The following is a 26,643-nucleotide window of genomic DNA, read 5'->3' on the forward strand; positions in this document are numbered from 1 at the left end:
TGCATTTTATGTGGCACAAAACTTTTTAAAATGTTTTTATTAATTTCTGAGAGGGTGGGAGAGGGAGAGCGAGATAGAAACATCAGGGAGAGAGATACATCCATCTGCTGCATCCTGCATGCCCCTTACTGGGGATTCAGCTCACCATCTTGGCTTGTGCCTTGACCAGGAATTGAACCAGCAACCTCCTGGTGCATGGCACGGCGCTTAACCAACTGAGCCACACTAGCCAGGCTGGCACAGAACATTTTAGCCTTTATATATTGTTAAGTCTTTTTTAGTCCCATTTTGATTTCGTTTTGGAAACTTAAAAGATTCCAAAAAGGGTAGTTAAAAGGATTAGTACACATTGCAGCTGAAATTCTTAACAGAATGAGTATATATTTCATGAGTAACTTTTTATGATTAAACAGCTTCATTTACTTAATTTAATAAATAATTACCTAATAAACTAGAACCTCATCCTGTAGGCTTCATGTATCTCTAGTGCCAGGTACCGAATATACTTAGACTAGAATTTTACAAATGTGTTGGTATAGTGGTAGGCTATCGTAATAAAACAAGGATTCTAATTACTTTAGGAGCACATTTTCTAATCTTTTTACTGAAATGAAGTTAAAATTTTATTTTTTGAGTATCCAGGTGGATTGTTACTTGAATTAATGCTAGCAATATTTTTTTTTGGTCAAATTTCTCATTTGTGGGGAAGGCAGAATGACTTATCTCAGTTTTGAGTCACTTTCATAAAAAAGGAGTAACTTAAAACTTCGTGCTACTTGCCAGATTTAAGAACTTGGTAAGTTGTCAGTTTGGTTTGTTGTAAACAAGACAGTGCTCATTTGGGATCTCTGTGTTTGGGGCAAATCATTGATTTCATTTTCAAAAAGAACTAGAGAAAAATAAACTGGAATAAGACATGAGATGTTTAAATGTAACTGCAATAAAAATCTTTGTAATTGCGATTGTTTTATATTGGCAGGGTTTGTAAAGTGACTGCTCTTCTGCTAAAATAGCTTAGTAAGTAAGTCTTATAAGTTCGATTCATGCACTACCCAAACATAGTTAACTCACACTGAAATTGACTCCTTTTAATAAACTGGAGCTACCTCCAAAACTAGATAGCATTTCTCTTTTCATACTAACGCAGAATAATGTACAGTAGTGGATGAGCATTTTTAATCTCATGAAAGCATATTAGTTTTCTACTTTTTCTTTTGAAGGACTAATGATTTACCACGTAGAGGTTTTTCCCCCCAGCTTTTTGGTGGCAGTGTCAAAAAGTATACATTTACATAATGCAAATGGAGAAACACTTGCAAGCACATTGTAATTCTGCCACTTATTATCCTTTCCCTATTCTGCCTGTAGCACAAGTGGATGTGCTGTCTGCTGCGCTGCGAGCTTCCAGCCTGGATGCTCACGAAGAGGCCAGCGACACAGAGAAGAAAAGTGATGTGCAAGATGAACTGGGTGTCAGTGAGCAACCAAACTGTAAAATAAATCATGATGCCTCCGTGCCTTTAATCAGCGATGCTGTCGAGGTAAGAGACTCAGTAAAGTGCTTATCAAGTGAGAGTAGTTTGAATCAGAAGTGTTTCGTTGGGGAACAGTTTTAGCTAATCACTTTCTAGTTAGTATATTCTGTTTGTTGCTGATTTTCTTAGCTCTACCTTTACATAAAGGAAAAGTAATTGTCACCACATCCCATCTTTGTGACTGGTGTGATGTTCAGTGCTTAGAAAGTAAATCCTAATCCTGTCTACAAGACCATTGTAGTAGCTTCAATGTTAATGTAGCTTACTGCAGTGAAATAGTCTTACTGGAAAACAAAGCCCTTTATCAAGAATAATTAACTCTTCCCTTTTCTTTTTGGAGAGGTGCTTTGTTTCTGATCGGACCATTTCACTGCAGCAAGCAACACAGTATTCTGAGCAGAAGATCAGGACTTGAGGCCATGTTGCGGAGGGCCAGTGGCATTATCTGGACTCTGGAGTGTGAGGGTGGGTACTGTTACCAGCATCATTTTTGCTATATACTTGGAGCTGTTTTATATGATCCTTCCTAATTTCCTACCACATCCCACTAAGCCAGCATCATTTGGTATCAGTATTTCTGATCCCTTGTTTTTACAAACAGAGAAGAACTACACCCCTGAATGCCAGAATCAAATGGTCATAGACAGAGTGGGCTGGATGAAAAGCTCAGGAAAAAGTACCTATGTACACACAGTGGGGATAGCAAGAGGGTTTTTAAACTTTAGTGGATTTCTGTTTTGGTTTTTGGTTGATGACATTTAGTATATTGGAAATTTTGTATAATATCTTTGGTTCAGAATGAATCCCTAACCACTGTTATCATTGGAGATTTGAATACTATGGTATCTTTGCATTTTGGAAGGTGTACTGTTTTATTTTGAGATTGTTTTGTGTAGGGTTTTTTTTTTTTTTACTGTTAAAAAAGTATATTTGTGAAATTAGAAATAGCTAAGACTAGAAACAATGGAAGAACTTCATATGACATCCCAAGTCCTCTATGTACTATTTTATAAACAAGCTAATTTTAAATATTTGGGACATTTGAAAATTAATTCTAAAGAATTAATTAATTTTATTATGAAATTCTTTTTCATACATGTAGCATCCTATTCAAGTTTGATTTAAGGCAGGGGAAGTTCTTAATGAAGCCTTAAGTATATTTATAAACTTAAAAACATGAAGAACTTATATGTATTTATATCTTTGACAGTCTCAAAAGGTAAGATAGTTTAGATGAAGGAAACTTATAGACAGTTCAGTTTTTTAAGTAAATATTTTTTCCTAACAGAACATGGACTCCCCCCTTCGTTATATTCATAATGATTCAGACTTGAGCACTAGTAGCAGTTTCAGCGCTGATGAGGAAAGGAGACCTAAAGTACAAGTAAGTGACAAAGTGCTCTCTTTGGTTGACTGTTGTTAATACCTCTTTTAAAGCTATTTCTCACTGAATTTGATCTGTTTTAAAAATTAAAACTCATACATCATGCTTTTTTTTTTTATTAAATGTATTGGGGTGACATTGGTTAATATCATATAGGTTTTAGGTATGGATTTCTATGTGACAAGATCTGTATATTGAACCAGGTGCGCACCACCCAAAGTCAAATTTTCTCCTATCACCATATACCGGTGTTAGGATCCCCTTCCCTTTGGCAAAACACACACTGTGGTTTGTGTTCACGAGTTTAGTTTTATGTCCCACATATGAGTGAAATCATATGGTTCTTAGCTTTGACTGATTTCACTAGCATAATATTTTCAAGGTCCACCCATGTTGTGGCAAATGGCAGCATTTCATCCTTTGTTATGGCTGAGTAGTCTTCCATTTGTGTAATTACCACATTTGTCCAGTCCTCTATTGCAGGACACTGTGTTTCAGTGTCTTCGCCACTGAATCATGCTGCAGTGAACGTAGGGGTGCATTTATCTTTGCAAATACATGTTTTCAAGTTTTATGGATATATACCCAGGAAAGGGATTGCTGGGTCGTATGGTAGGTAGCTCTATTCTTAATTTTGTTAAGAACCTCCATACTATTGGGTCGGCAACTAAGTAATTGCGGATTTTTTAAAAATCAAATACAATTTTTTCATGGAACTAAATAACTTTATTCTGTAATGTATTGCCCATTTTGATCAATGACCTTTTGCCATCTTTCAGGCAGCATCATAATCCCACGTTCAAAAAACTTCTGGTTTTTATTAGCAAAAAACTGAATCAGGTACGATTTGACATCATCATCATAATTGAAATTTTTACCATTCAAGGAGTTTTGTAAAGATCGAAACAAAAAGTAATCAGATGGTGCAAGGTCAGGACTATATGGTGGATGTGGCAAAACATCCCAACCAAGCTCCATTAATTTTTGCCAAGTGACCAAAGATGTGTGTGGCCTTGCATTGTCATGATGGAATACAACACCTTTTCGATTTGTCAATTTGGGCCGCTTTTCTTCAACTGCATTGTTTAATTTCGTTAGTTGTTCAATGTAGACATCAGAATTGATCGTTCGATTGGGTGGTAAGAGTTCAAAGTAGACAATTCCTTTGTAATCCCACCAAACTGATAACAAAACCTTCTTTTGATGAATATCAGCTTTTGATGTTGTTTGAGTTGGTTCACCTGGCCTGCTCCACGATCTTTTCCACTTGATATAGTTGTAAACAACCCATTTTTCATCGCCAGTTATCAGTCGTTTTAAAAATGGATCATTTTCATTACGTTTCTTTAGCAAATCGCAGCTGCTAATGCGTTGCGTTAACTGTGATTCTTTCAGTTCGTGAGGAACCCATGTATCGAGTTTTTGAACATAGCCAAGTTGTTTTAAGTGATTTTCAATGCATGTATGTGATACATGAAGCTTCTCTGCAATCTCACGTGTTGTACTGTGACAGTCCGAATTGATTATTGCTTTGATTAGGGCGTCATCAACTTCAACTGGACGACCAGAGCGTTTTTCATCTTTGAGTGAAAAATCACCAGAACGAAATTTGGCAAACCAATTTTGACACTGCCGTTCTTTTAAGGCTTCGTCACCATAAACAGCACATAACTTTTTATGAGCTTGCGATGCGTTTTCCCTTTGCGGAAATAAAAAAGCAAAATATGACGAAAATGTTCCTTTTGATTTTCCATTTTTCAACAAACGCCAAATGAAAACTACAAAACAGATCAAAAAACTTTTTTTTACTGATTAACAGCTGAATAGCCAACTATCAAATAACAAAATGTGTTTTACATTTGTACTACGTCTGCAAACCTAAAAATTCAACTGAAGCCATATATGTGTGAAACCCGCAATTACTTAGTTGCCGACCCAATATTTTCTATAATAGATGTATCAGTCCATTCCTACCAGCAGTGAATGAGGGTTCCCTTTTTCCACAACCTCTCCTATACTTATTTATTATTGCATATCTTGTTAATAATAGCCATTGTAATAGGTGTGAGGTGGTATCTCATTTTAGTTTTGATTTGCATTTCTAACTGCTAGTAAGTTTGAACATCTTGTCTTCTATTTATTGGCTGTTCATATGTCTTCTTGGCAGAGGTGTATTTTCAGGTCCTCTGCCCACTTTTTGATTGGATTTGTTTGTTGTTGAGTTTTATGAGTTATTTATATATTTTAGAAATTAAACCTTTGTCGGAGCTACTGTTTGCAAATATCTCCTATCTGCCTACCTGCCTCTCTATTTTGTCACTTTCTTTGCTGTGCAGAAGCTTTTTAGTTTGATATAGTCCCATTCATTATTTTGCCTTTACTTCCCTTGCCTTTGGGGTCAAGTTCATAAAATGTTCTCTGTGACCAAGGTTTGTAAATTTGGTAAAATATTTTCTTCTATGTAAACTGATCAGCAGTAAGGAAATTGAAACCATCAAAAACATCCCAAAAAACAAAAGTCCAGGATCAGATGGCTTCATCAGTGAATTCTACCATTCAAAGAAGACTTAAAACCTATCTTCCTCAGGCTCTTCCAAAAAATTAAGAGGCAATACTTCCTAACACATTTTATGAGGCCAATATAATCCTGATACCAAAACCCGACAAGGGTAACACAAAAAGAGAAAACTACAGACCAGTATCTCTGATGAAATACAAATGCAGAAATCCTAAACAAAATACGAGCAAATAGAACACAACAGTACATCAAAAAAATGTCATGATCAAGTGGGATTTATTCTAAGGACACAAGGATGGTTCAACATACACAAATTAATCAACGTAATATACCACATTAACAAAAGAAAGAAAAATCATATGGCTTTATCAATAGATGCAGAAAAAGCATTTGATAAAATACAATATTCATTTATGATTAAACACTCAATAAAATAGGAATAAAAGAAAAGTACCTCAATATAATGAAGGCCATATATGATAAACCCTCAGCTAATATCTTAATGGGAAAAACTGAAAGCTTTTCCTCTAAGATCAGGTATAAGACAATGATGTCCATTCTCACTACTCTTATTCAACATAATTCTAGAAGCCCTGCCAGAGCAATAAGGCAAGAGAAAGAAACAAAAGGCATCAAATAGGAAAGGAAAAAGTCAAACTCACTTGTTGCAAACAACATGATCCTCTATATAGAGGTATGCTTTTACCACATATATTGGAGATAATTTCAAGTCAATACATGCAGATTGTCTCATTCTTTTAATTAATTTCCATTTTAGTTTATTTTTTATTTTATTTATTTTTAAATATATATATTTTGATTTTTTTACAGAGAGGAAGGGAGAGAGAGAGAGAGCTAGAAACGTCGATGAGAGAGAAACATCGACCAGCTGCCTCCTGCACACCCCCTACTGGGGATGTGCCCACAACCAATGTACATGCCCTTGACCAGAATCGAACCCGGGACCTTTCAGTCCGCAGACCGACGCTCTACCGCTGAGCCAAACCAGTTTCGACAATTTTAGTTTATTTTTTAAAAGTAAATAAGTTTACATAGTTCAAAACTTTAAAGGTACAAAGGCATTCAGTGATTTTTTTTTCCTTCCCAGTGTTTCTCCTACATCCATGGTCGGCAAACTGCAGCTCTCTAGCCACATGCGGCTCTTTGGCCCCTTGAATGTGGCTCTTCCACAAAATACCATGGCCTGGGCGAGTCTATTTTGAAGAATTGGCGTTAGAAAAAGTTTAAGTTTAAAAAATTTGGCTCTCAAAAGAAATTTCAGTCGTTGTACTGTTGATATTTGGCTCTGTGGACTGAGTTTGCTGACAACTGTCCTACACCATCCATTTTGCTTCCCCCAAACCAACCAGTTTCACCTTTCTTTTGTATATCCTTCCAAAGCTATATTATACATACATAACCAAGATTGTATATACATTCTTCTTTTTCTCACATTTATATAAATGTCTAACTGTGTATACACTTTAAGTTTTTAAAGATAATTGGTAAATTTCTATCTGAAAGCAGGTGGTGGTGGTAAAAACAACAACACATGTTGGTAATTGTGCATAAAAGTACCTGTAACCACATTCACTAGGTTACATCAGCCTTTATAATCTTCGCTAGCACTGAAAGGTGCTGGTCATACTTTTAATGCTTCTTTTAAATTTAGAAGTCAATTCTAATTGTCCTTAAGCTGTTTTTTGTTTTAAGATCTTATTCATTGTTTTTCCTCTAGAGTTGCTTTTATTTGTATATGCATTCCCCTCAGCATGTTTCTTTACAGTTAGTATATAACTGAAAATTTCAGATTTTGTTCTTTACTATTTCAAATGCTATGTTAAATTCATATATTTAAAAATAAGTTCACCTAATTTATATCTAAACTGCTCAAAATGCATCCCTGTCCTGTCTCTTCATTAGGACGTTGTGCCTCAGGCTCTGTTAGATCAGTATTTATCTATGACTGACCCCTCTCGTGCACAGACAGTCGACACTGAAATTGCTAAGCACTGTGCATACAGTCTTCCAGGCGTGGCCCTGACTCTTGGCAGGCAGAACTGGCACTGCCTGAGAGAGACTTATGAGACTCTGGCATCAGACATGCAGGTGAGTAAAACATCCAAGGAAATAGCAGCATGTGCATATAGAAGGTACAGTGTTTGCCCTTCAAAACCTAACAAAATTTCTGTTAGTGTTCTAGCAGTTACTGGTATTATAGGAAATTATGTGCAGAAGAGCTTGAACCAAAGACCTTTCTTATTACATTATCCAAGTTCCACAATTTGGTGACTTCTTTTTTTTATCTAAAGTTTTAGAAATGATCACATCTGACATGTCTAAGTTCCTAATTTATAAATGTGTTATTGTCTAAAATTTGTGTAGATTAATTCTTAAAAATATAGGATCTTGTTTTCTCCATAGAAGCAGTATTATAAATGCTTCACTATTTAAAAACCTTGATAGAACTGTAGTATTATTAACACTGCGGAGTGCTGTGAGTGTCACTGTACAGCAAGAGAAGGTTAACAACATGTGTGGGCATGCTCCTCTCTGTACCACACCCTCTGAACGAACACGGAGTGTGAAACGTTGACCCTTGGTAATTGGTCTAGATATCTGTGACTTTTTGTGGCTCTTAGGCTTTGTTGACTTAAGTACCTCTGCCACAGTTTCCAGAGGAACTGAGACCTCAGAAAGCAAAACTGCGGATAAGGTGGAACTACTGTGTTGTCTAAAAGTTAAAGTACTAAGTACTTTGTGTTTAGCTTACTAATGCAATTATTTTTATTTCTTGTAGTGGAAAGTTCGAAGAACTTTAGCCTTCTCCATCCATGAGCTTGCAGTTATTCTTGGAGATCAGTTGACAGCTATAGATCTGGTTCCAATTTTTAATGGATTTTTAAAAGACCTCGATGAAGTAAGGATAGGTGTCCTTAAACACTTGCATGATTTTTTGAAGGTAACTTTAAATTCTTTTGCATAAAAACACACTAAAATTCCACTGTAGATCTAAAATTTTAATTTCCTGCTACTACCAAGATCAATTTCTGTATGTTCTATAGAAGAAAATGCATCTAGAAGTTGATAGTGAGCTGTGACTTAAAAAAAAAAAAAGTCCCTCCTAAATTTATTTCTAATCACACCCCTTACACAAAGTGCCTACTTATCCTGAATGGGTGCTGATCCTGAAGCCTTCCAGCAGTAAATGGCAGTAAACACTCTAAAAAAAAAAGTCCCATTCTAATAATTTTTTTCTGGTGTCATTTTAATTTTTAATTTAAAAAAAAATTGTGCTGCCCTGGCCATTGTTGCTCAGTTGGTTGGAGTGTCGTCCCATATACCAGTGGGTGGTGAAGTCAGTTCCCAGTCAGAGCACATTCCTGGGCTATGGGTTCGTCCTCCAGGTGAGGGCATGTGCAGAGACATCCAATTGATGTTTCTCTGTCATATCAATGTTTCTTCCCCCCTTCCCCCCCCCCCCCCGTTCCAACTTCCTGTCTCTAAAATCCATTTTAAATAAATACGCTAAACTTCATGTTTTTAAAGATGTTAGAATATGTTTATAAATATTTGTACTTTTTCAAAATTATTGATTTAAATCTGTAGTAAAAGGTTTTTATTAAGTGTAGAGGCTTTATGGGTAGTATTTCAGAAGAATTTAACCTTAGTCCCCACTCCTTTGATGTGGGATCTTTGGTGTCTGAGGTGAACAGCCCTGACTTTTCATACTGGCATACTGTTGTTAGAAGTTAGCCTTGAAATTGGCACTCTCATAGTTTTGTTTTTGTTTTGTTTTTTTGTTTGTTTGTTTTTTAATTTTTCAATTACAGTTTATATTCAATATAAATTTTATTAGTCTCAGGTATACAGCATAGTGATTAGACAATCAAATACTTCATAAAGTGTTACCTCAATATTTCCATTACCCACCTGGCCACATAAGCAGCAATTTTCAACCAGTGTGCCAGAAAGAAATTTTAATACATGCAAATACCTGACTATTAAATCAGTGGCACTGATCTCTTTTCCCTTAGATTGTCAAATAAAAAAATGGAGTAGCCAACACAACAGTAGTCATACAGTGTGAATGAATCAAAATTATACTCATTTTTTTTTGTCAGATTGGCACAAAATGTGCTGCAGAATTGTAGTAATTAATGTGCTGCAGAATTGTAGTAATTAATTTGTGTGTGCCATGAGATGAAAAGGGTTGAAAATCGCTGACATACATGGTTATTATAGTATTATTGACTGTATACACTACGCTATACTGTATATCCCATGACTGTTTTGTAACTATAAATTTGTATTTCTGAATCCCTTCACTTTTTTTCACCCAGTCAGCCCTCCAACCTCCCTCCCCTTTGGCAGCTAACAGTCTGTTCTGTATATGGTTTTCTTGTAGTTCTAAGGTTTGAGGAATTACCTTGTAATTCTACTTTTTATAAAACATTGATACCATATTGTATTTTATACAGATTATACTGAAATTTTTCTAATTGTCCCAATTAATGTCCTTCATGGCTATTTTTTCCTCACTTCAGAATCAAATTAGGAATTGCATATTGAACTTAAATATCATTTAGTCCCCTGAAATCTACAATAGAATAGTTTTCCTGACTTTTTGTTTTTAATGAAATTGGCATTTCTGAAGAGGCCAATCTGATTGCTTTTACACAATTAGATTCAGGTTAAACAGGTTTCCTCTGCAGGAATATTACTCCTCTGTAGGTCAGCAGGTGTTTTCTGAATGCATCACATCAGGCCTGGTAAGATGTTTATAAGTCCTTCTACATTTATTAATTGCCTTTCTCATGTAAAGATAACCATTTTTTTCCTTCCCATTTGTGGAAATATTTTTAGTACTTGTGTGATTTCTAGAATTACTTTATTTAGGTAACATAATCCATTTTTGTCAATTGTTTTGAATGTTGAATTTGACTAATTTGATACTGTTATCTCTACTTCTAGTCTAATACCTTTTTCACTTTATATTTTTTCTTTTGTCAAATTAAAAACTTTAGTTAATAACATTAATATAGTCATTTTTTTCAGTTCCACTACATACATGAAATAGTTTCAGAATTATTCCACCAGTAATAATTGCACATGAAATCAACTAAGTCATGTTCAAGACTTCCTTCAGCACTTTCTATCCTTAGAACATGTCCCATGAAGATGTATGGTCAGAGTACTAAGTTCACTCTATGATTCTTTTCTGTTTATATACAGTTAGGTTTATTTGCTTTTATTTATATAAAATTCCAGTGTTTCCTCCATGCTGACTATAAACCTACTTTTAAATATTTGTAGAGCAAGTATTTGGGATAGGGTGGGGCAAAAGTAGATTTACAGTTATAAGTACACAAAACAGTTTATCCTTATACTAGATGCCCAGTGCACAAAATTTGTGCACGGGTATGATCCCTAGACCTGGTTGGCAATCAGGGCAGTGTGTAGGGCAATCAACAGGGTGACCAGCCGGGCAATTGGGGGGCCCCCCTGCTGGAACCCACCTTGGCCAGCCTGGCACCAGCCCCGCCCCCCACTGCTACCACCAATGGCCGCCTCCTGCTGGCACCCACCTTGGCTTGCCTGAATTGAGCATCTGTCCCCTGGTGGTCAGTGTGCGTCATAGCAACTGGCCATTCTGCCGATTTGCATATTAAGTTTTTATATAGATTAAATTTTTTTATTGTATATATATTTTATATTTTTCCCTATATGAACACTTACTTTTGCCACCACCCTGTATTTATTGAACACCTGTTATGTGCCATCATAGTGCCATCTGCTGGGCGTATACACTGAGTGGCCAGATTATTATGATCTCTGAATGCATAACAATCTGGCCACTGTGTGTGTGTGTGTGTGTGTTAGAGGCCCGGTATATGAATTCATGCATGGGTGGGGTCCAGCCAGCCTGGCCAGGGGGAGGGGACATGAGTAGTTAACCAGCTTGCCTGCTGGTCGAACTCCTGGTCAGGGGGACAATTTGCATAATAGCCTTTTATTATATTGGATATACACTGAGTGGCCAGATTATTATGCATTCAGAGATCATAATAATCTGGCAACTCAGTGTATATCCTCTTTAATAAAAGAGAAACATGCAAATTGACCATACCTTTGCTATACCCACAAGCCACACCCACCAGCCAATCAGGGTGAGTGTGCAAATTAACCCAACCAAGATAGCGGCTAATTTGCATATCCAGGCCAGAGTGAAGACAGCGTAGAAAGAAGCCAAGCGCTGCAGAAAGGAGTGAAACTGGAAAAGCAAACCAGCGGGTCTGTAGAGAAGGAAGGGAAGCCGGCGGGGCAGTAGAGACCGCAGCAGGAAGTCCTGTTGCAGGAATCTTCCTACAAGGGGCATCTAGTATGAATGTAAGAACATAATTTCAGTCTTCAGAGAGTTCATGATAGTGAGGGTGTCGTGTATAAAGTAGATGTGCTCTAATAAAGCTATGCTGTGGTACTGTAGAGTTCAGTGGAAGTCACTTGCTGACTCAGGAAACAAATGTTTGAAAAGAGGATAATGACAGAAGTAATAGTAAATGGGATTATCAGGGAAAAGAACCTATTACCTATTTTTAAGACCATCAAATGTATCTACTGAATGTATTCTCCTGTAAGAGAATTAACCATATCATTTATAGTTATTTTAAGCAATCTAGTAAAAGAAGTGTGTCTGCTTTGTCCTAGTGAATTTGTTGTTGTTGTTTCAGCTTCTTCATATTGACAAAAGAAGAGAATATCTTTATCAACTTCAGGAGTTTTTGGTGACAGATAATAGTAGAAATTGGCGCTTTCGAGCTGAACTGGCTGAGTAAGTTCTGACAGTTTATTAGACTATGTTTTGGAATGGTGTGTATTTACTTTACCTTTTCTGGGTTTGTTCATTGCTTTGTGTAGATACAATTTTCTATCTGGTATCCTACTCTTTAACATTTCTTGTAATGCAGTGAATTTTCTTAGCATTCATTCATTTATTTTTAGTTCGTCGTGTCTCCCCCCCCCCCCTTCTTTCTTTTTTTAATTGTGGTAAAATACACATAACCAAAGTTGCAATTGGGGACATATAGTTCACAGTATATACTGCCATTATCACTCTCTAATTCTAGACCATTTCATCATCTCAGAAGGAAACCTTCACCTCTCTCCACCACCATCCTCTAGCAGTCAATAATCTTTCAGTCTCTGGATTTGCTGTTCTGAGCATTTTATATATAGAATGAGAGGCCCGGTGCATGAAATTCATGCATGTGGGTTAAGGATTGTGTCCCTCAGCCAGCCTGCACCCTCTCCAATCTGAGACCCCCTCAAGGGATGTCCGACTGCCACCAGGATCTGGCCTAAACGGGCAGTTGGACATCACTCTCACAATCCAGGACTGCTACCCTGTTTCCCCGAAAATAAGACAGTGTCTTATATTAATTTTTGCTCCCAACGATGCGCTAGATCTTATTTTCAGGGGATGTCTTATTTTTCCATGTGCTAGGTCTATTTTCTGTGGATGTCTTATTTTCAGGGAAACATGATAGCTCCCAACCGCTCACCTGCCTGTCTGCCTGTTTGCCCCTAACCACTTCTGCCTGCCAGCCTGAACACTGCCTAACCACTCCCCTGCCAACCTGATTGAAGCCTAACTGCTCCCCTGCCAGCCCAATTTCCCCTAACTGTCTTCTCCTGCTGGCCTGGTCACCCCTAACTGTCCTCCCCTGCTGGCCTGGTCACCCCAACTGCCCTCCCCTTCTGGCCCTGTAACCCCCAACTGCCCTCCCCTGCTGACCTGGTCGCCCCTAACTGCCCTCCCCTTCCGACTGGTCACCCCTAACTGCCCTCCCCTTCAGACCTGGTCGCCCCTACCTGTCCTCCCCTGCTGGCCCAGTAACCCCCAACTGTTCTCCCTTGCCAGCCTGGTCACTCCTAACTGTCCTCCCCAACAGGCCTGGTCCCTCCCAACTGCCCTCCCCTGCTAGCCTGATCACCCAAAACTGTCCTCCCCTGCAGGCCATCTTGTGGTGGCCATCTTGTGTTCATATGGGGGTGGCCATCTTGTGTGTTGGAGTGATGGTCAATTTGCATATTATTCTTTTATTAAATAGGATTATATAACATGTGGCTTTTTGTGTCTGGCTTCTTCACTCAGCATAATGTTTTTAAGATTTATTCACAGATTTGCTCTTATTGTAGATCTTAACCCCAGTATATGATTTTTTTTTAATTCATTAAATCAAGAACTTCCACTCTTTCACTTATAGGAAGCACTTAACAGCTTCTCGTTGGCATATCCGGTTTGCCTGCATCACTGCTCTTGTGCTTTGGGCCAGTAATAGAGTTAGGGTCCCTTGGACACAACAAGCTCAGTGAGGCCACGTCAGGCAGTGTGAGAATCAGCTACCAAGTGACTAACAGGCGGGTAGGGTGTACAGTGCGGAGATGTTGACAAAGGCACGATTCAGCCCCAGGCAGGCAGAAACAGGATGAGTCAAGATTTCATCACTCGACTCAGAACGGTGTGCAATTTAAAACTTAAGATTTCCTTATTCCTGGAATTTTTCATTTAATATTTTTGGACCGTGATTGACATCTGATTAACAAAACCATGACCACAATTCACTTCCTACTTATTATAAATGTAAATAATCTTAAACATAAAATCTGAAAGGCAAAATTCTCATTCATATTCAAGTTATTTCTTCATGAGCATTGTTGCATCTATTCAAATTGGCCTGGGGGCGCTGCTAGTCTTTAGTTCCCATCAGACTTAATGGGAAAGTTGGTAGAGGACCCCTTACTATGTTATCCCTGTAAGTGTATCATTCCCTCAGAAGCTGTAGTTAATAAGTACACTGCTAGACCTCTCTTATTTATTTTATTTATTTCCAAACAAAATTTTAAAAAAATACATTTTTCTTTTGTTCAGGGAGGAAGGGAGGGGTAGATAGAAACATCAGTAATGAGAGAGAATCATGGATTGGTTGCCTCCTGCACATCCCACACTGGGTATCAAGCCCCAATCCAGGCTTATACCCTGACCGGGAATAACCACTGAGCAACACTAGCTGGGCTAGAACTCTTATCTATGGAACTGGTTGTAGATGGAGGTTTCTCAGCACATTCTAAACAGTCACTATGAGAAAAATGTGTTTTGTGTTCCAGTTGAACAGCCTAGGCCCTAGGGGATGCTTTGCAGACACAGTTACACGGAGACGGGAGGTGATGTTCTCTGAATGAGAGACCAGGCTAGTCTTTGCCTGTGTTCATTACAAATAATATCCAGTATTATAAATTATTCAGATGATCAACCTGTTTTCATTTGTCTTATCTTAAAATTTTAACTATATTTTTGTAATTCATTTCTGTAGACAGCTGATCTTACTTCTAGAATTATATAATGCCAGAGATGTTTATGACTATTTACGCCCCATTGCTCTGAATCTATGTGCAGATAAAGTTTCTTCTGTTCGTTGGATTTCCTACAAGTTGGTATGTTTTAAAATTTTTACATTTTTAGGTCAACAAAGTATTTAATAAGATCATAAAAGGAAGATATTTCTCCTCCTGCATGTTCACTCTCCTAGGTCAGCGAGATGGTGAAGAAGCTGCACATGGCGACGCCGCCAACGTTTGGCGTGGACCTCATCCATGAGCTCGTAGAAAATTTTGGTAGATGTCCCAAGTGGTCTGGTCGTCAAGCCTTTGTCTTTGTCTGCCAGGTAAGCAAAGACTTAACATTTGTGACATATTTTTTATCTAGAACAAGGTTTATTCTTTTATTCTTATCTCTCTCAGCAACCTCTTTATTCTTTTTTTTTTTTTTAATACATTTTATTGATTTTTCACAGAGAGGAAGGGAGAGGGATAAATAGCTAGAAACATCGATGAGAGAGAATCATCGACCAGCTGCCTCCTGCACTCCCCCTGCACAGAGATGTGCCCACAACCAATGTACACGCTCTTGACCGGAATCGAACCTGGGACCTTTCAGTCCGCAGTCCGAAGCTCCATCCACTGAGCCAAACCAGTTTCGGAGACCTCTTTATTCTTGAAGGACAGAACTTTGCCACCAGGCTGTTTATAGGATCCCCTATTCCTCAGTTGGGTTTCTGCCTGGTTCACCAATCATTTATAAAGTCCACTGAGCTCTTTATAAAGCAGTCCCCAAGAGGGCATTCGGGGTCTGTGGAGCTGGGCACAGGGTGAGAATGAATGTGACCGTGAACCCTCCAGGTCTCTGGAGCAGTTTAAAAACTGTTTCCATGGGTGAGGGCTTAATTATGTTGTTTTGAATTCCCAAGTGCCTGGAATATTGGTTTAAAAAGCAGTAACTAAAATCTGTAGCAATTATATTGTTATTAAAAGACTTTTCTTAGCTAGTATAATGGCTTAAGTAGACTAAATTGGCAAATCTAAAGCAGTTGCTTCCTTTCCCCAGACTGTCATTGAAGATGATTGCCTTCCCATGGAACAGTTTGCTGTGCTTCTGATGCCACATCTGCTAACCTTAGCAAATGATAGGGTTCCAAACGTTAGAGTGCTCCTTGCAAAGACACTAAGACAAACGCTACTAGAAAAAGGTGGGTACACGACTCAGGAAAAGTGTCAGTATCGGGGAGGAGATTTATAGACTACGTGAACAGATAAGACTTTAAGCAGAAGTATAATACGTTTATATTAGGTCTAGTAATAATTAATGTCGTTTTTTAACATTCGTTTAAAATCTTGCTTGGTGTTGACTTGTATTGACATAACCTTCAAACACGTGGTATCTACAGAACGTGTGAAGTGCAATTAACAAGTTTTGCTTGAAAAAGTTTGTGTTTGGTTTGGTTTTTGTTGCAAAACTAGGGCTAAGAAGATGGCGGCTGAAGAGCATATTCGGCACTGCATGCTTTACGAGTTCCAATTAGAAAGAAAAGCAAGTGAGGCTGCAAAAAACATCTGTAGTGCTCTTGGTCAAGATGCAGTTAGCGCCAGAAAATGCCAGCGTAGGTTTGAGAAATTTCGCGAGGGAAATTTTTTGTTAGATGACAAGAGTGGTCGAGGCTGTGTGTCCAATTTTGATCAAGAAGCTCTTCAAGCTCTTTTGGTGCAAAATCCTCAATTTACCCAACAAGAGCTTGCGACAACTTTAAATTGTTCACAAAAAACAATTTCCAATCAATTGCGTGCACTTGGCAAAGTCCAAAAGTTTGGAAAATGGGTTCCTCATGAGTTGACCGACAACAACCGTAATCAAAGAATCACAATTTGCAGTTCGCTCCTCTCTTGTCAAAACCGTTTGCCGTTTTTAGAGCAAATTGTTACCGGAGATGAAGAATGGGTGCTGTATGTTAATTTGAAAAGGCGGCCTCAATGGTTGGACAAAAATGAGGCTCCGCAGCCCACGCCAAAACCTGACTTGCATGCGAAAAAAGTGATGTTGTGTGTTTGGTGGAATTTTAAAGGAATTCTTCATTATGAACTTTTACCATCTAACCAAACCATTACAAGTGCAGTGTATAGTGCCCAATTGGAAAGGTTAGCCCAAGCTTTAAGAGAAAAAGAACCCGCGCTGATTAATCGGAAGGGCGTAATTCTTCACCACGATAACGCACAACCGCATACTGCAAGAATCACTGCTGAAAAACTGCGCCAGTTGGAATGGGAAGTTCTCCCTCAACCTGCATATTCTCCTGATACTGCCCCTTCTGATTACCATTTGTTTCGTTCTTTGCAAAACTTTCTTCTTGGAAAAAAATTTAATAATGAAGAATGCCTCAAAAATGCATTGACCGAATTTTTTGCATCAAAATCACAAGAATTTTACAACAGAGGGATTAAAATGCTTCCTGAGCCGGGACCGGTTTGGCTCAATGGATAGAGCGTCGGCTTGGGGACTGAAAGGTCCCGGGTTCGATTCCGGTCAAGGGCATGTACCTTGGTTGCGGGCATAACCCCAGTGGGGGGTGTGCAAGAGGCAGCTGATCGATGACTCTCTCTCATCGATGTTTCTGACTCTCTATCTCTCTCCCTTCCTCTCTGTACAAAATCAATAAAATATATTTAAAAAAATAAAAATAAAAATAAAATGCTTCCTGAGCATTGGGCACAAGTAGTAGAAAACAACGGCAACTATATTGTTGATTAAATTTTGTTGTATTGTTTAAATAAATTCGATTTTAAAAAGTATTAGAAAACGACATTAATTAGTACTAGACCTAATAGAAATAATGTGATAGAAGAATGTACTGCAAGTTGTTCATAATGGTTCCCTCTGTGAAAGGACACAGAAGATTAAGGGCGATGAAAGGGACTTTTAATTATTCCCCTGCTAGTGAACTTTTCATAAGTTAAATCTTACTAGTTTGAATATTGCACATTCACTTAGGACTCTGAAAATTACTGCCCTTGGAGCCCCACCCCCACCCTCTTGACATCTGTTAGGTTGTTTGGGGCCCAGGAGGCACGTTAGTGTTTGCTCCTCATTTTCATTCTTAGGCAGAAGACATATGCCCCATATTATTTGCTTTGATACAGATTATAACTTCTCAGGTGGTTTTATTTGTTACAATCCCCCATAATGTCCCATAAATATCATTTGAATGCATGGACTCATGAATGAATCACAGAAAGATGTTTTTAATAGGCTTCAAAGAATATGGGTAAATTAACATTGCTTTTTTTCTCCTTTGGAATTCATTTAATTTTTTAAAATAGCAATTAAAACAAAACAACTAGAGAGGACTGGTTTTCAGTGTATGTTTGGTATTTGCAAGTGTTCCTTTTACTGAGCTAATGAATAGCTGTAACACGAATAAGTTTTAATACATTTGTTAGCCTTGCTGCCATTGAATATCATGGGACATGAGATTTAGTCAAATTATAGCTGATAATTCTCTTACACTTGGGGATTTTTTTACATAAGAAATCAATTTGGATTACTATTTATAATTCAACATAGCTTGTGTTTATACTTGTAGAAAAATCCTGTTTTATAATGACTAAGTACTTTGTATACTTGTACTTAACAAAACTAAAAGTTAGACTGATTTTGTTTATAATCTGCACTTCTTGTTTCCAGACTATTTCCTGACCTCTGCCAGCTGTCACCAGGAAGCTGTGGAGCAGACCATCATGGCTCTTCAGATGGATCATGACAGTGACGTCAAGTACTTTGCAAGCATCCACCCTGCCAGCACCAAAATCTCTGAAGATGCGATGAGCACAGCTTCCTCAACCTACTAGAAAGCTTCGGCCTCGGTGTCTGCCCCGCTTCCTAGGAAGCCGAGGTCGACACGCGCTCCACACACGTGTGAGGGACACTTTGAGGACGAAGAGAGACCTTCCTCTCTTGCAGACTTAATTGCAGATGCAAGTTGCCTACACCGACACCAGGGATTTTAAGAGTCAAGAGAAAGTACAGTAAACACTATTTCTTATCTTGACTTTAAGGGAAAATAATTTCTCAGAGGATTGTAATTGTCACCGCAGCCTTAAATCCTTCTGTCTTCCTGACTGAGTGAAACTTGAATTGCAGAGCATTTTCCTTACGGAAGGGACGAGATTCCCAGAGACCTGCGTTTCTTCCCCTGGTTTATTTAATGACCGATAGATGGAATTATAGCCAGACGGCGGCTGTGAGCCAGGACGCGAGAGAGACCTTCAGTATTAGCCTCACTTTACCCCCAGGCAAGGACCTGTGCGCCTGTGGCTAGCCGCCCAGTCCAGCCCTAAGTGTGAATAGTTTTTGACGTGTGTTAATGGGAAAGGAGGTTTTTTAATTTCTCATAAGGGCTTGATGCTAACACTAAAGTAGTCTGATTTTAACTCATAAATGCAGCATATTGCTGTACACATTTACGTGTGCTGAGTTATCTATGTCCTGATTTTTTTTTCATGCTGGTCATGACCTGAATGACATTTATTAGCACGTATACTGTGGGTCAGGTGTTTTTAACTGGATCATGATCAGCTCTGAGGTGCATCTTTTCCTTCCCATACTGTACATATCTGACACTCTTAGGAGTGCTGCAGTCTTTAATCATGCTGTTTAGAACTGTTGTGGCACAAGTTCTCTTGTCCAAATAAAATTTATTAATAAGATCTGTATAGAGAGATATATACAGTTTTGATTGTTTTATAGATGTCTGCGAATAAATGCAATTTGTGACCTGTATTAATGATTTAGTATAAAATGGGAAAACTAGATTAAAAATTTGTCTTTTAACTAGTTTAGTAATTTCTTTGAAATCGGCACCTGCCCCCTGGGCTGGGTTCCCCTTGGCCGAGGCAGAGGTCTGAGCGCTGTGCTCTCTGGGGCGGTCGAGGGTGTCTGTCCGCCGTCAGGTATTTAAGGAGCAGCAGCAGCCAGTCCCTGAGGATGTCAGGGCGCTGGAGCCTGTCTACTGGGCGTCTTCGTTACGCAGCATCTGCCATGGGCTTCTAGAGGCAGTTACAAAAGCAAGCAGCAAAGCTAAAAAATTAATGAGCAGTTCTTTCAAATCCTCCCTGAAGCAAAAACGAAACTGCAAAAGAATTCATAAACTATTAACTTTACAATAGATAAATGAATAGAGTGGCAATAATTCTGACCTCAGAGGGACTTAGCACTGGTGGCTGAGCTCAGAAGATATTCTGGTCTCTTGGGACTTTTGAATAATAACCAAGGTGAAGATGGAAACTACATTTTTCTGAGCCCACACAGGTCCCTGCCTCTCCACCCTGCTTGACTCCTAGGTCATGGCACACTAGGTGAGGTCTGCAGCTCGCCCTCTGGTCTGGGAAAAAGTTTTGTGAGCTTGCCACCCCCTTCTCGCAGCTCCTGCAGACTTCCTCTTTGCCGGGTGGAGTAGATCGAGGGTCACCTTTTTGCCAAATCTTGAGGATATTTCTGTGAACCAGACCACTGTTGAGTTGTTGTTTTTAGTGATTTTAAAAGATGGGAAGAAAGAGGGAGAGAGATGAACATCAACATCCTGCATTCCCCCACCAGGGATCAAGCCCAACTTGGGCACGTGTCCTGACTGGGAATCAAACCGATGACCTCTTGGTGCATGGAATGATGCTCAATCACTGAGCACATGGCCGGGCCAACTGTCATTTTTCTAGAGTCCTCTAACTGAATCGGGCAAGTGTTGAGTTCCTGAGAGCGCCACCCTGTTAAAGGGCTGCCCAGGCTGCCAGCATATTGTCAGGGAGCACTGCTCTGGGTGAGTCTCGGTCTGCTGGGCAGGCAGGGGGAGCGCTGTGGGTACTGACCATTCTCAGACTCCTTGGCCCAGGTCCCACTTTCTATCTGGAAGAGAAGTTGCCTGCACACTGCAAGCTGAATATACCAAAGGAAACGTCCAGAATCTCGGCGTTACAGAGGAACACGGAATGCTTGAACCGCCAGGCATGTGTGGTCGTGTATTTGGGGGGGCGTTGGGGAGCAGTGTTGCCCACATGCATCAGGGCAAGCAGGAGCTGCGAGAAGGGGGTGGCAAGGCTTTAAACGGACCTCTGTACAGGAAAGAGCCCTGTGTGTCAGGCTCCAGGACACATTATCTTTGCCGTGTGTGGTAACATTTCTGTAAATTCCAGGAGACAGAGAAGCAGTGAACGAAAGGGAGGAAAAGAAGGACCCGACTCAGCCAAGCAAATGGCCTCTTTAAGATGAATAATCCTCTCACTCAAACCAGAGGAAAAGATGTTGAGCCTGGACATAATCGTAAGCAAGACTCTGGTTTCTGTTGTGTTTTTGAGTTTCTGCCGGAAGCCTTTATAAACTCATGCTGGATGGAGAGCACCGTGTAGGGCCCCCGGGAGGAGCTGGCCACAGGAGCGGCACCAGTGGGAGGAAGGCTGCTGGGCTCATTGCACCCAAATGCGCCTTGCTCTAGAGCCCATGGATGGGCACACTGGGGGGCCCACATGGCGAGTGGCCAGGGCCCAGGGTAGGGCCTACAAGTACATATAGTATTTCCTTCCCACTAGAAAACCAGTTGGCATTTTAGGGGAGAAGGGGGAAGGAGACCCAACGTTCAGATCCTCCATCAAAAATGGCAAACAGTAGTTTTGTGATCCCTTGAGTAGGAATATTTTAACCTTAAAAAATTCCAACAGCCCAGCCACAGAGGCCCAGTGGGTTGTGTCGTCCTGTGTACCACAAAGTTAGCTACTCAATTGGACAGTGCACCTACCTGGGTTCGAGCCCGGTTGGGGCATATACAGAAAGCAACCAATGTTTTCCACATTGATACCCCTCTCTCCCCTCCTCCTTCCCTTCCTTCCTCTAAGCATGTCCTCGAGTGAGGATTAAAAAAAAAAAAATTGCAACAGTAACATGTTTTTGATGAAGGAATTTTCTGAACTCCATTAAGCCTATTTTTATTTTTATTTATTTCCAATTTTTATTTTTAATCATCACCCAAGGATACAGATTTGAGAGGGAGGGAGGAAGAGGGAGAGAAACATTGATTGCCTCCCATATGCAACCCTACAGGGCATCGATCGGACCCACAACCAGGGTAGGTGCCCAATGACACTCCAACCGAGCATCACTGGTCAGGGCCCATTAAACCAATTTAATGCCTGAATCCATTTTCTAGAGAGAAGTAAATTATTTTTAGTTTTATCTTACAGAAATAATTTTCCTTAGGAATTCTTTTCCTTGAAAGCTTGACAAATACTCCATTCAGTTATTAGATTTTATCCTGTGACATTTTACAGTATTTCTTTTTTAGGTCAAGTTTTATTTAAATTTGGCAAGATTTGTTATTTGGAGCCTTTACTTGGTAATTTTAGATGATTTTTGCATAAGACTCTTTCATACTGATTAGGTGTCTTTGTTTTTTTGATTGGGTGTAAAGTTCGTTAACATTGTTTTAGATACCAGTAGAACTTTATGCCATCTGACTATTGTGTGCTCACCATCCCAAGTTAAGTCTCTCTTCATCACTATTTGATCTTATTTAACCTTATCATCCTTCCTCCACCCCTCTGCCATTCGGTTGAATCTATGAGTTTTTATTTGCTTTTTTTTTTTTTTTAATATCCCAGGAGTGAAATTCTACAACTGTCCTTTTTGGAGTTATTTTCACTTAGCATGATACTCTGAAGATCCATCCATGTTGTCCCAATTGGCAATATTTTACCTTTTTTTATGGCTGAGTAGTATTCGTTGTATATATGGTGCCACATCTTCAGTCATCTGTGAGACACAGATTGTTTGCATGTCTTCGCTATTGTGAATATTGCTGCAGTGAACATAAGGGTACATACATCTCTATAATTGTTTTCAATTATTTTGGGTAGATAACCAGGAAGAGGAATTACAGGTCATAAAGTAGTATATGAATATGTATGTGTATATACACACATATATATACTTTTTAAAAACATTTTTTAAAATTGATTTTTAGAGAGGGAGAGCAAAACATCCATGTGAGAGTGAAACATTGCTTAGCTGCCTCCTGCACACCCCCTACCAGGGATCTAGTCCACAACCCAGACAATCCAGACAAGTGCCCTGACCAGGAATCAAATTGACAAACTTCCTGTTCACTGGATGATGCCCAACCAACCGAGCCACACTGCCAGGGCAGTAGCTTACATTTTTAATTTTTGTGGAAGCTCCATACTGTTTTCTATAGTGACTGCACCAATTTACATCCCTACCAGCAGTGTATGAAGATTCCCTTTTCCTTATATCCTCTCCAGTTCTTACTGTTGGTTTTATTGGTAATAGCCATTCTAACAGATGTAATATCTCATTGTGATTTTTATTTCTTTTGATTAATGATGAGCTTCTTTCCATGTCCTAGGGAAAATGTCTAATTCAAACCCTCTGCTCATATTTTTAATTGGACACTCCAACCAAGCCACAGTCGGTTTGTTGTACTTTATGTATTTAGGATATTCGCCCCATATTGGAGGTATGTTAGTTTGATGTAGTCCTATTTATTTAATTTTGCTTTTACTTTCCTTGCCTTTGGAATTTACAAAAACCCCTCGGGTTTAGTGCCTATGTATTCTTCTGTGTTTTGTTTCCTGTCTTCTGTTCCAAGTGTTTATTAATTTTTGTGCACGGTACTAGCAGCTAATTTTCTTTTCCATGTGACTTTTTAGTTTTCCCAACACCGTTTATTGAAGAAACTTTCCTTTTACCAGTGTTTTTTTGGCTCCTTTGTTGAAAACTAGTTGGCATATCATAGTATGTGTGTTTTAGGCTTCTGGGCAATTCTGTTCTTATTGATGTCTTTTTCTGCCAAAACCATACTGTTTTTATTACTGTAGCTTTATAAAATAGTTTGAAGCCAGGGCGTGTGATAACCTCTAGCTTTGCTTTTTTTCTTCAGTGTTGCTTTGGTTATTCAGGGCTATTTGAGATTCCATAGAAATGTGGAGATTTTTTTTTTTTTTTCTATTTCTGTGAAAAATGCCATATTGATTGGGATTGCATTAAATTTATATAATTTATGTAATAAGGTCATTTCAACAATACCAACCTATGAACACAGAACATCTTTACATTTCCTTGTGTCAGTTTCTTTCAACATCATCTAAGTTTTCAATATACAGGTAGGTCTTGCCTTCACTTCCCTTCAGTTTATTCTAAGTATTCTATCATTTTTTATGTAATTCTAAATGGGATTGTTTTCATTTTTCTTTCTGCTGTTTCATTGGTAGTATATAGGAATACAAACCCTATATTGATATTTGTATCCTAAGACTTTGCTGTTAATTGTTTTTAAGTCTTTGGTGTAGGGTTTTCTGTATGTAGAATCATGTCATCTGCAAATAGTGAGTTTTCTTTCTTCATTTCCAATTTGGATGGCTTTTCTTTTGCCTGATTGCTGTGGCTAAGACAGTGTCTTGTTCCTCTGATCAGCTGTGTTTACTGTTAACGACACCATGGCTGTTACTAATTGGATACAAAACATCTATTGGGCAGTGTTTTCAGATAGGAATTTCGAAGGGCTGCTTGCTGTTTTCTCATGGAATGAGTCCAGCCGTCACTTCCGTGTTAGTCTGAGAAAGTACAAGTTTGGGCACTAAAATTAGAGGAAAGAAGTTGTGTAGGGAACATTTCCTAGGCAGACCTGAAGGGAGGAAGAGCAGAAATGGAGGGGAGAGGCTTCTTCCAGGGACTCAGTTGGCTTACTCCTGTTACCCAGAAGCCATAGCAACTGCCATGTAAGTACTAACGATGCCAGAGTGCCGGGGTGAGTCCACGAGGAAGTTCTCAGGGGCTCAGGCAGAATGAGAACAAACAGTGTGTGTGTGTGGGGGGGGGGGGGGGGGGGGCGTCACATTGTAGGGCTGTCACCTAACTTACCTTCCGTGGTCATTCTGAGATTTTTCTGTGTGTGTGTTGTTTTGACTGAATGGTGCCTCTCAAATAATGTGCATCTCACTCACCTGGGAGCTTTGATGGCAGCACCTGCTGCTGAGCCCAAAGCAGGAACATCCAGCAGCAGCTTTCCTGCAGGTGCTGGGACGCAGCGAGGGCCAGCCAGGTACAAGGTCACACATGGGATGAATGCAGCTGCCCGACTATTCCCTTTGGCTATCTTTATTAGAGAGCTGCTTCCATTTGTGACCAGTAACTGACTGGGTGAGGAACACATGTGAGTGAGAACATTTTTTTTCACTCTAGGACCTTAAATATCAAACCAACTCTTTGACAGCCATAAGCTACTCGATTATTTCAAAGAAAAAATGTGTATACAAAAAATGAAAAGCATTTTTTTCTCAAATGGCTGTTGAATTTATTTGCTTGATCAATAATGGTCCTGGCAAAAATTAGTTAATCAACACAGACAACTGTAATGAAATACTAAACTTTAAAAAATCCATGATACCCTGATAGAAATTAGAGTTTACACAAACAAAAAGAAACCTCCAGTATTGCCAGCAAAGATAAAATGAATGTCATATGACCAACAGGACAGCAAGAAGGCTTTTATACATTTATATTTGACACCTGATCATATTTTCAGTCACCATAGTATCTTCTCTCCAGGTTTAAAAAAATAGTATGCTGATTTCTATAACAAAGCTTTCTTTTCGTACAAAAATCAAATAATGGCCAACAAGTCACAACAGTGCAATAGGTAGAAGATTAAAAACTGCATCAAACAGGTGCTGAAAATAAATACTAACTAGGAGGAGGAGAGGACGAGCCTCCTGGGGGGTTGTTGCCATCACCTTGGCTGTGAGCCTTCACAGCCATGAGCTGACCTCCCTCTTGGGTGCCGAACAAAGCATGACTGAACAAAGGTGCCTGAGAGCGCACTCAGGTCACCAGTGAAGTAGCAAAAGCAAGAAAAATGGAGTTGGGGATCACAGCTACCATTAAAAGGAAAAGTTGTTTTTTCTATTGCTCAGTCTCGTCAACTGGGAGTCCATCGGCAGTTCGGATTATTGAGAACTTTAGTTTAACAGCATATATATGGCTTATTCAGGCAAAGAGACATTTACATTCTAGCCCAAGCAAGCAATCAAAGTCATTCTGTTTGTAATGGAAGGTCAGTAACAGAAGATTTCTGGTTTGAGAAACGGGTGCTTTGTGTGGATTCCTTGGGTCAAGGTGGCTACCTCAGACCAACCCAGCGAAGAGCATTTGCTCATCAACAGCAATGAGGACCTAGAGGAGCCGCTCGCCCTCATTCACGCTGAGCCAGGCTGCTCCAGGACTGGCAGGCCAGCTGCTCAGGCAGCTGTCTGCCCAGCCTGCTGACTCAGGCGCGAGGACTGTGTTTTAGGACTGTCAAAAGAGAGGACGAGGAGAGTGAGTCAAGGTAACCCCAGTAAGAGCCATTCTGGCCAGTCAGGAATTACGAGGCAGCTTCCCATGATATAATCTGCACCAAAAAGGTATAAAAGGCACAAGCAAGAGTGACTAGGTAAGCAGTGACCCTGGAGGGTGAGACTGGGGCGAGCCACAAGGCAGGAACAGTATTTACCTTGTTTTGGTTCCGCCCCTTAAACGAGAGAAAGAGATCCTGATTCTGCCGTAATAAAAAAGCAAAGATGATTTTTGGTTTAAAAAGAAGCCACTCAAGGGTTAAAATAGTTATTTTAAGTTAACAAAGAAAATTAATCTCCAAATAAGCTTCTGGAAAACTCATCTGTCCCCTATAACCCTACAGCGCGACCACTGTGTTCTCCTCCCATAACCTGAGCCTGACGCAGAGAAGTTTGTGTGTGTGTGTAAGAAGGAAGAGTCTCTG

At 39.4% G+C, this 26,643-nt stretch overlaps 1 protein-coding gene across 10 annotated transcripts in view; it reads left to right on the forward strand.

Annotated features, from left to right (window-relative positions):
- Positions 1-19,655, forward strand: part of PPP4R1 (protein phosphatase 4 regulatory subunit 1) — a 58,324-nt gene extending 38,669 nt beyond the window's left edge. For 8 of the 10 annotated variants that reach the window (XM_045574262.1, XM_045574264.1, XM_045574265.1 and 5 more), the window contains 9 exons: positions 1,369-1,541; positions 2,824-2,919; positions 7,361-7,546; positions 8,238-8,399; positions 12,169-12,269; positions 14,812-14,932; positions 15,028-15,162; positions 15,882-16,023; positions 18,510-19,655. In XM_045574262.1, the coding sequence (XP_045430218.1) occupies positions 1,369-1,541; positions 2,824-2,919; positions 7,361-7,546; positions 8,238-8,399; positions 12,169-12,269; positions 14,812-14,932; positions 15,028-15,162; positions 15,882-16,023; positions 18,510-18,673 (1,280 nt within the window). In that variant the 3' untranslated portion in view covers positions 18,674-19,655. Of the gene's footprint in view, positions 1-1,368; positions 1,542-2,823; positions 2,920-7,360; positions 7,547-8,237; positions 8,400-12,168; positions 12,270-14,811; positions 14,935-15,027; positions 15,163-15,881; positions 16,024-18,509 lie in introns of those variants that run through there. The other 2 variants (XM_045574266.1, XM_045574267.1) reach the window with 2 other exon arrangements.
- The last annotated feature ends 6,988 nt before the right edge of the window (positions 19,656-26,643 follow it).

Source organism: Pipistrellus kuhlii, unplaced genomic scaffold (assembly GCF_014108245.1).
Source record: "Pipistrellus kuhlii isolate mPipKuh1 unplaced genomic scaffold, mPipKuh1.p scaffold_m20_p_6, whole genome shotgun sequence".
NCBI lineage: Eukaryota > Metazoa > Chordata > Mammalia > Chiroptera > Vespertilionidae > Pipistrellus > Pipistrellus kuhlii.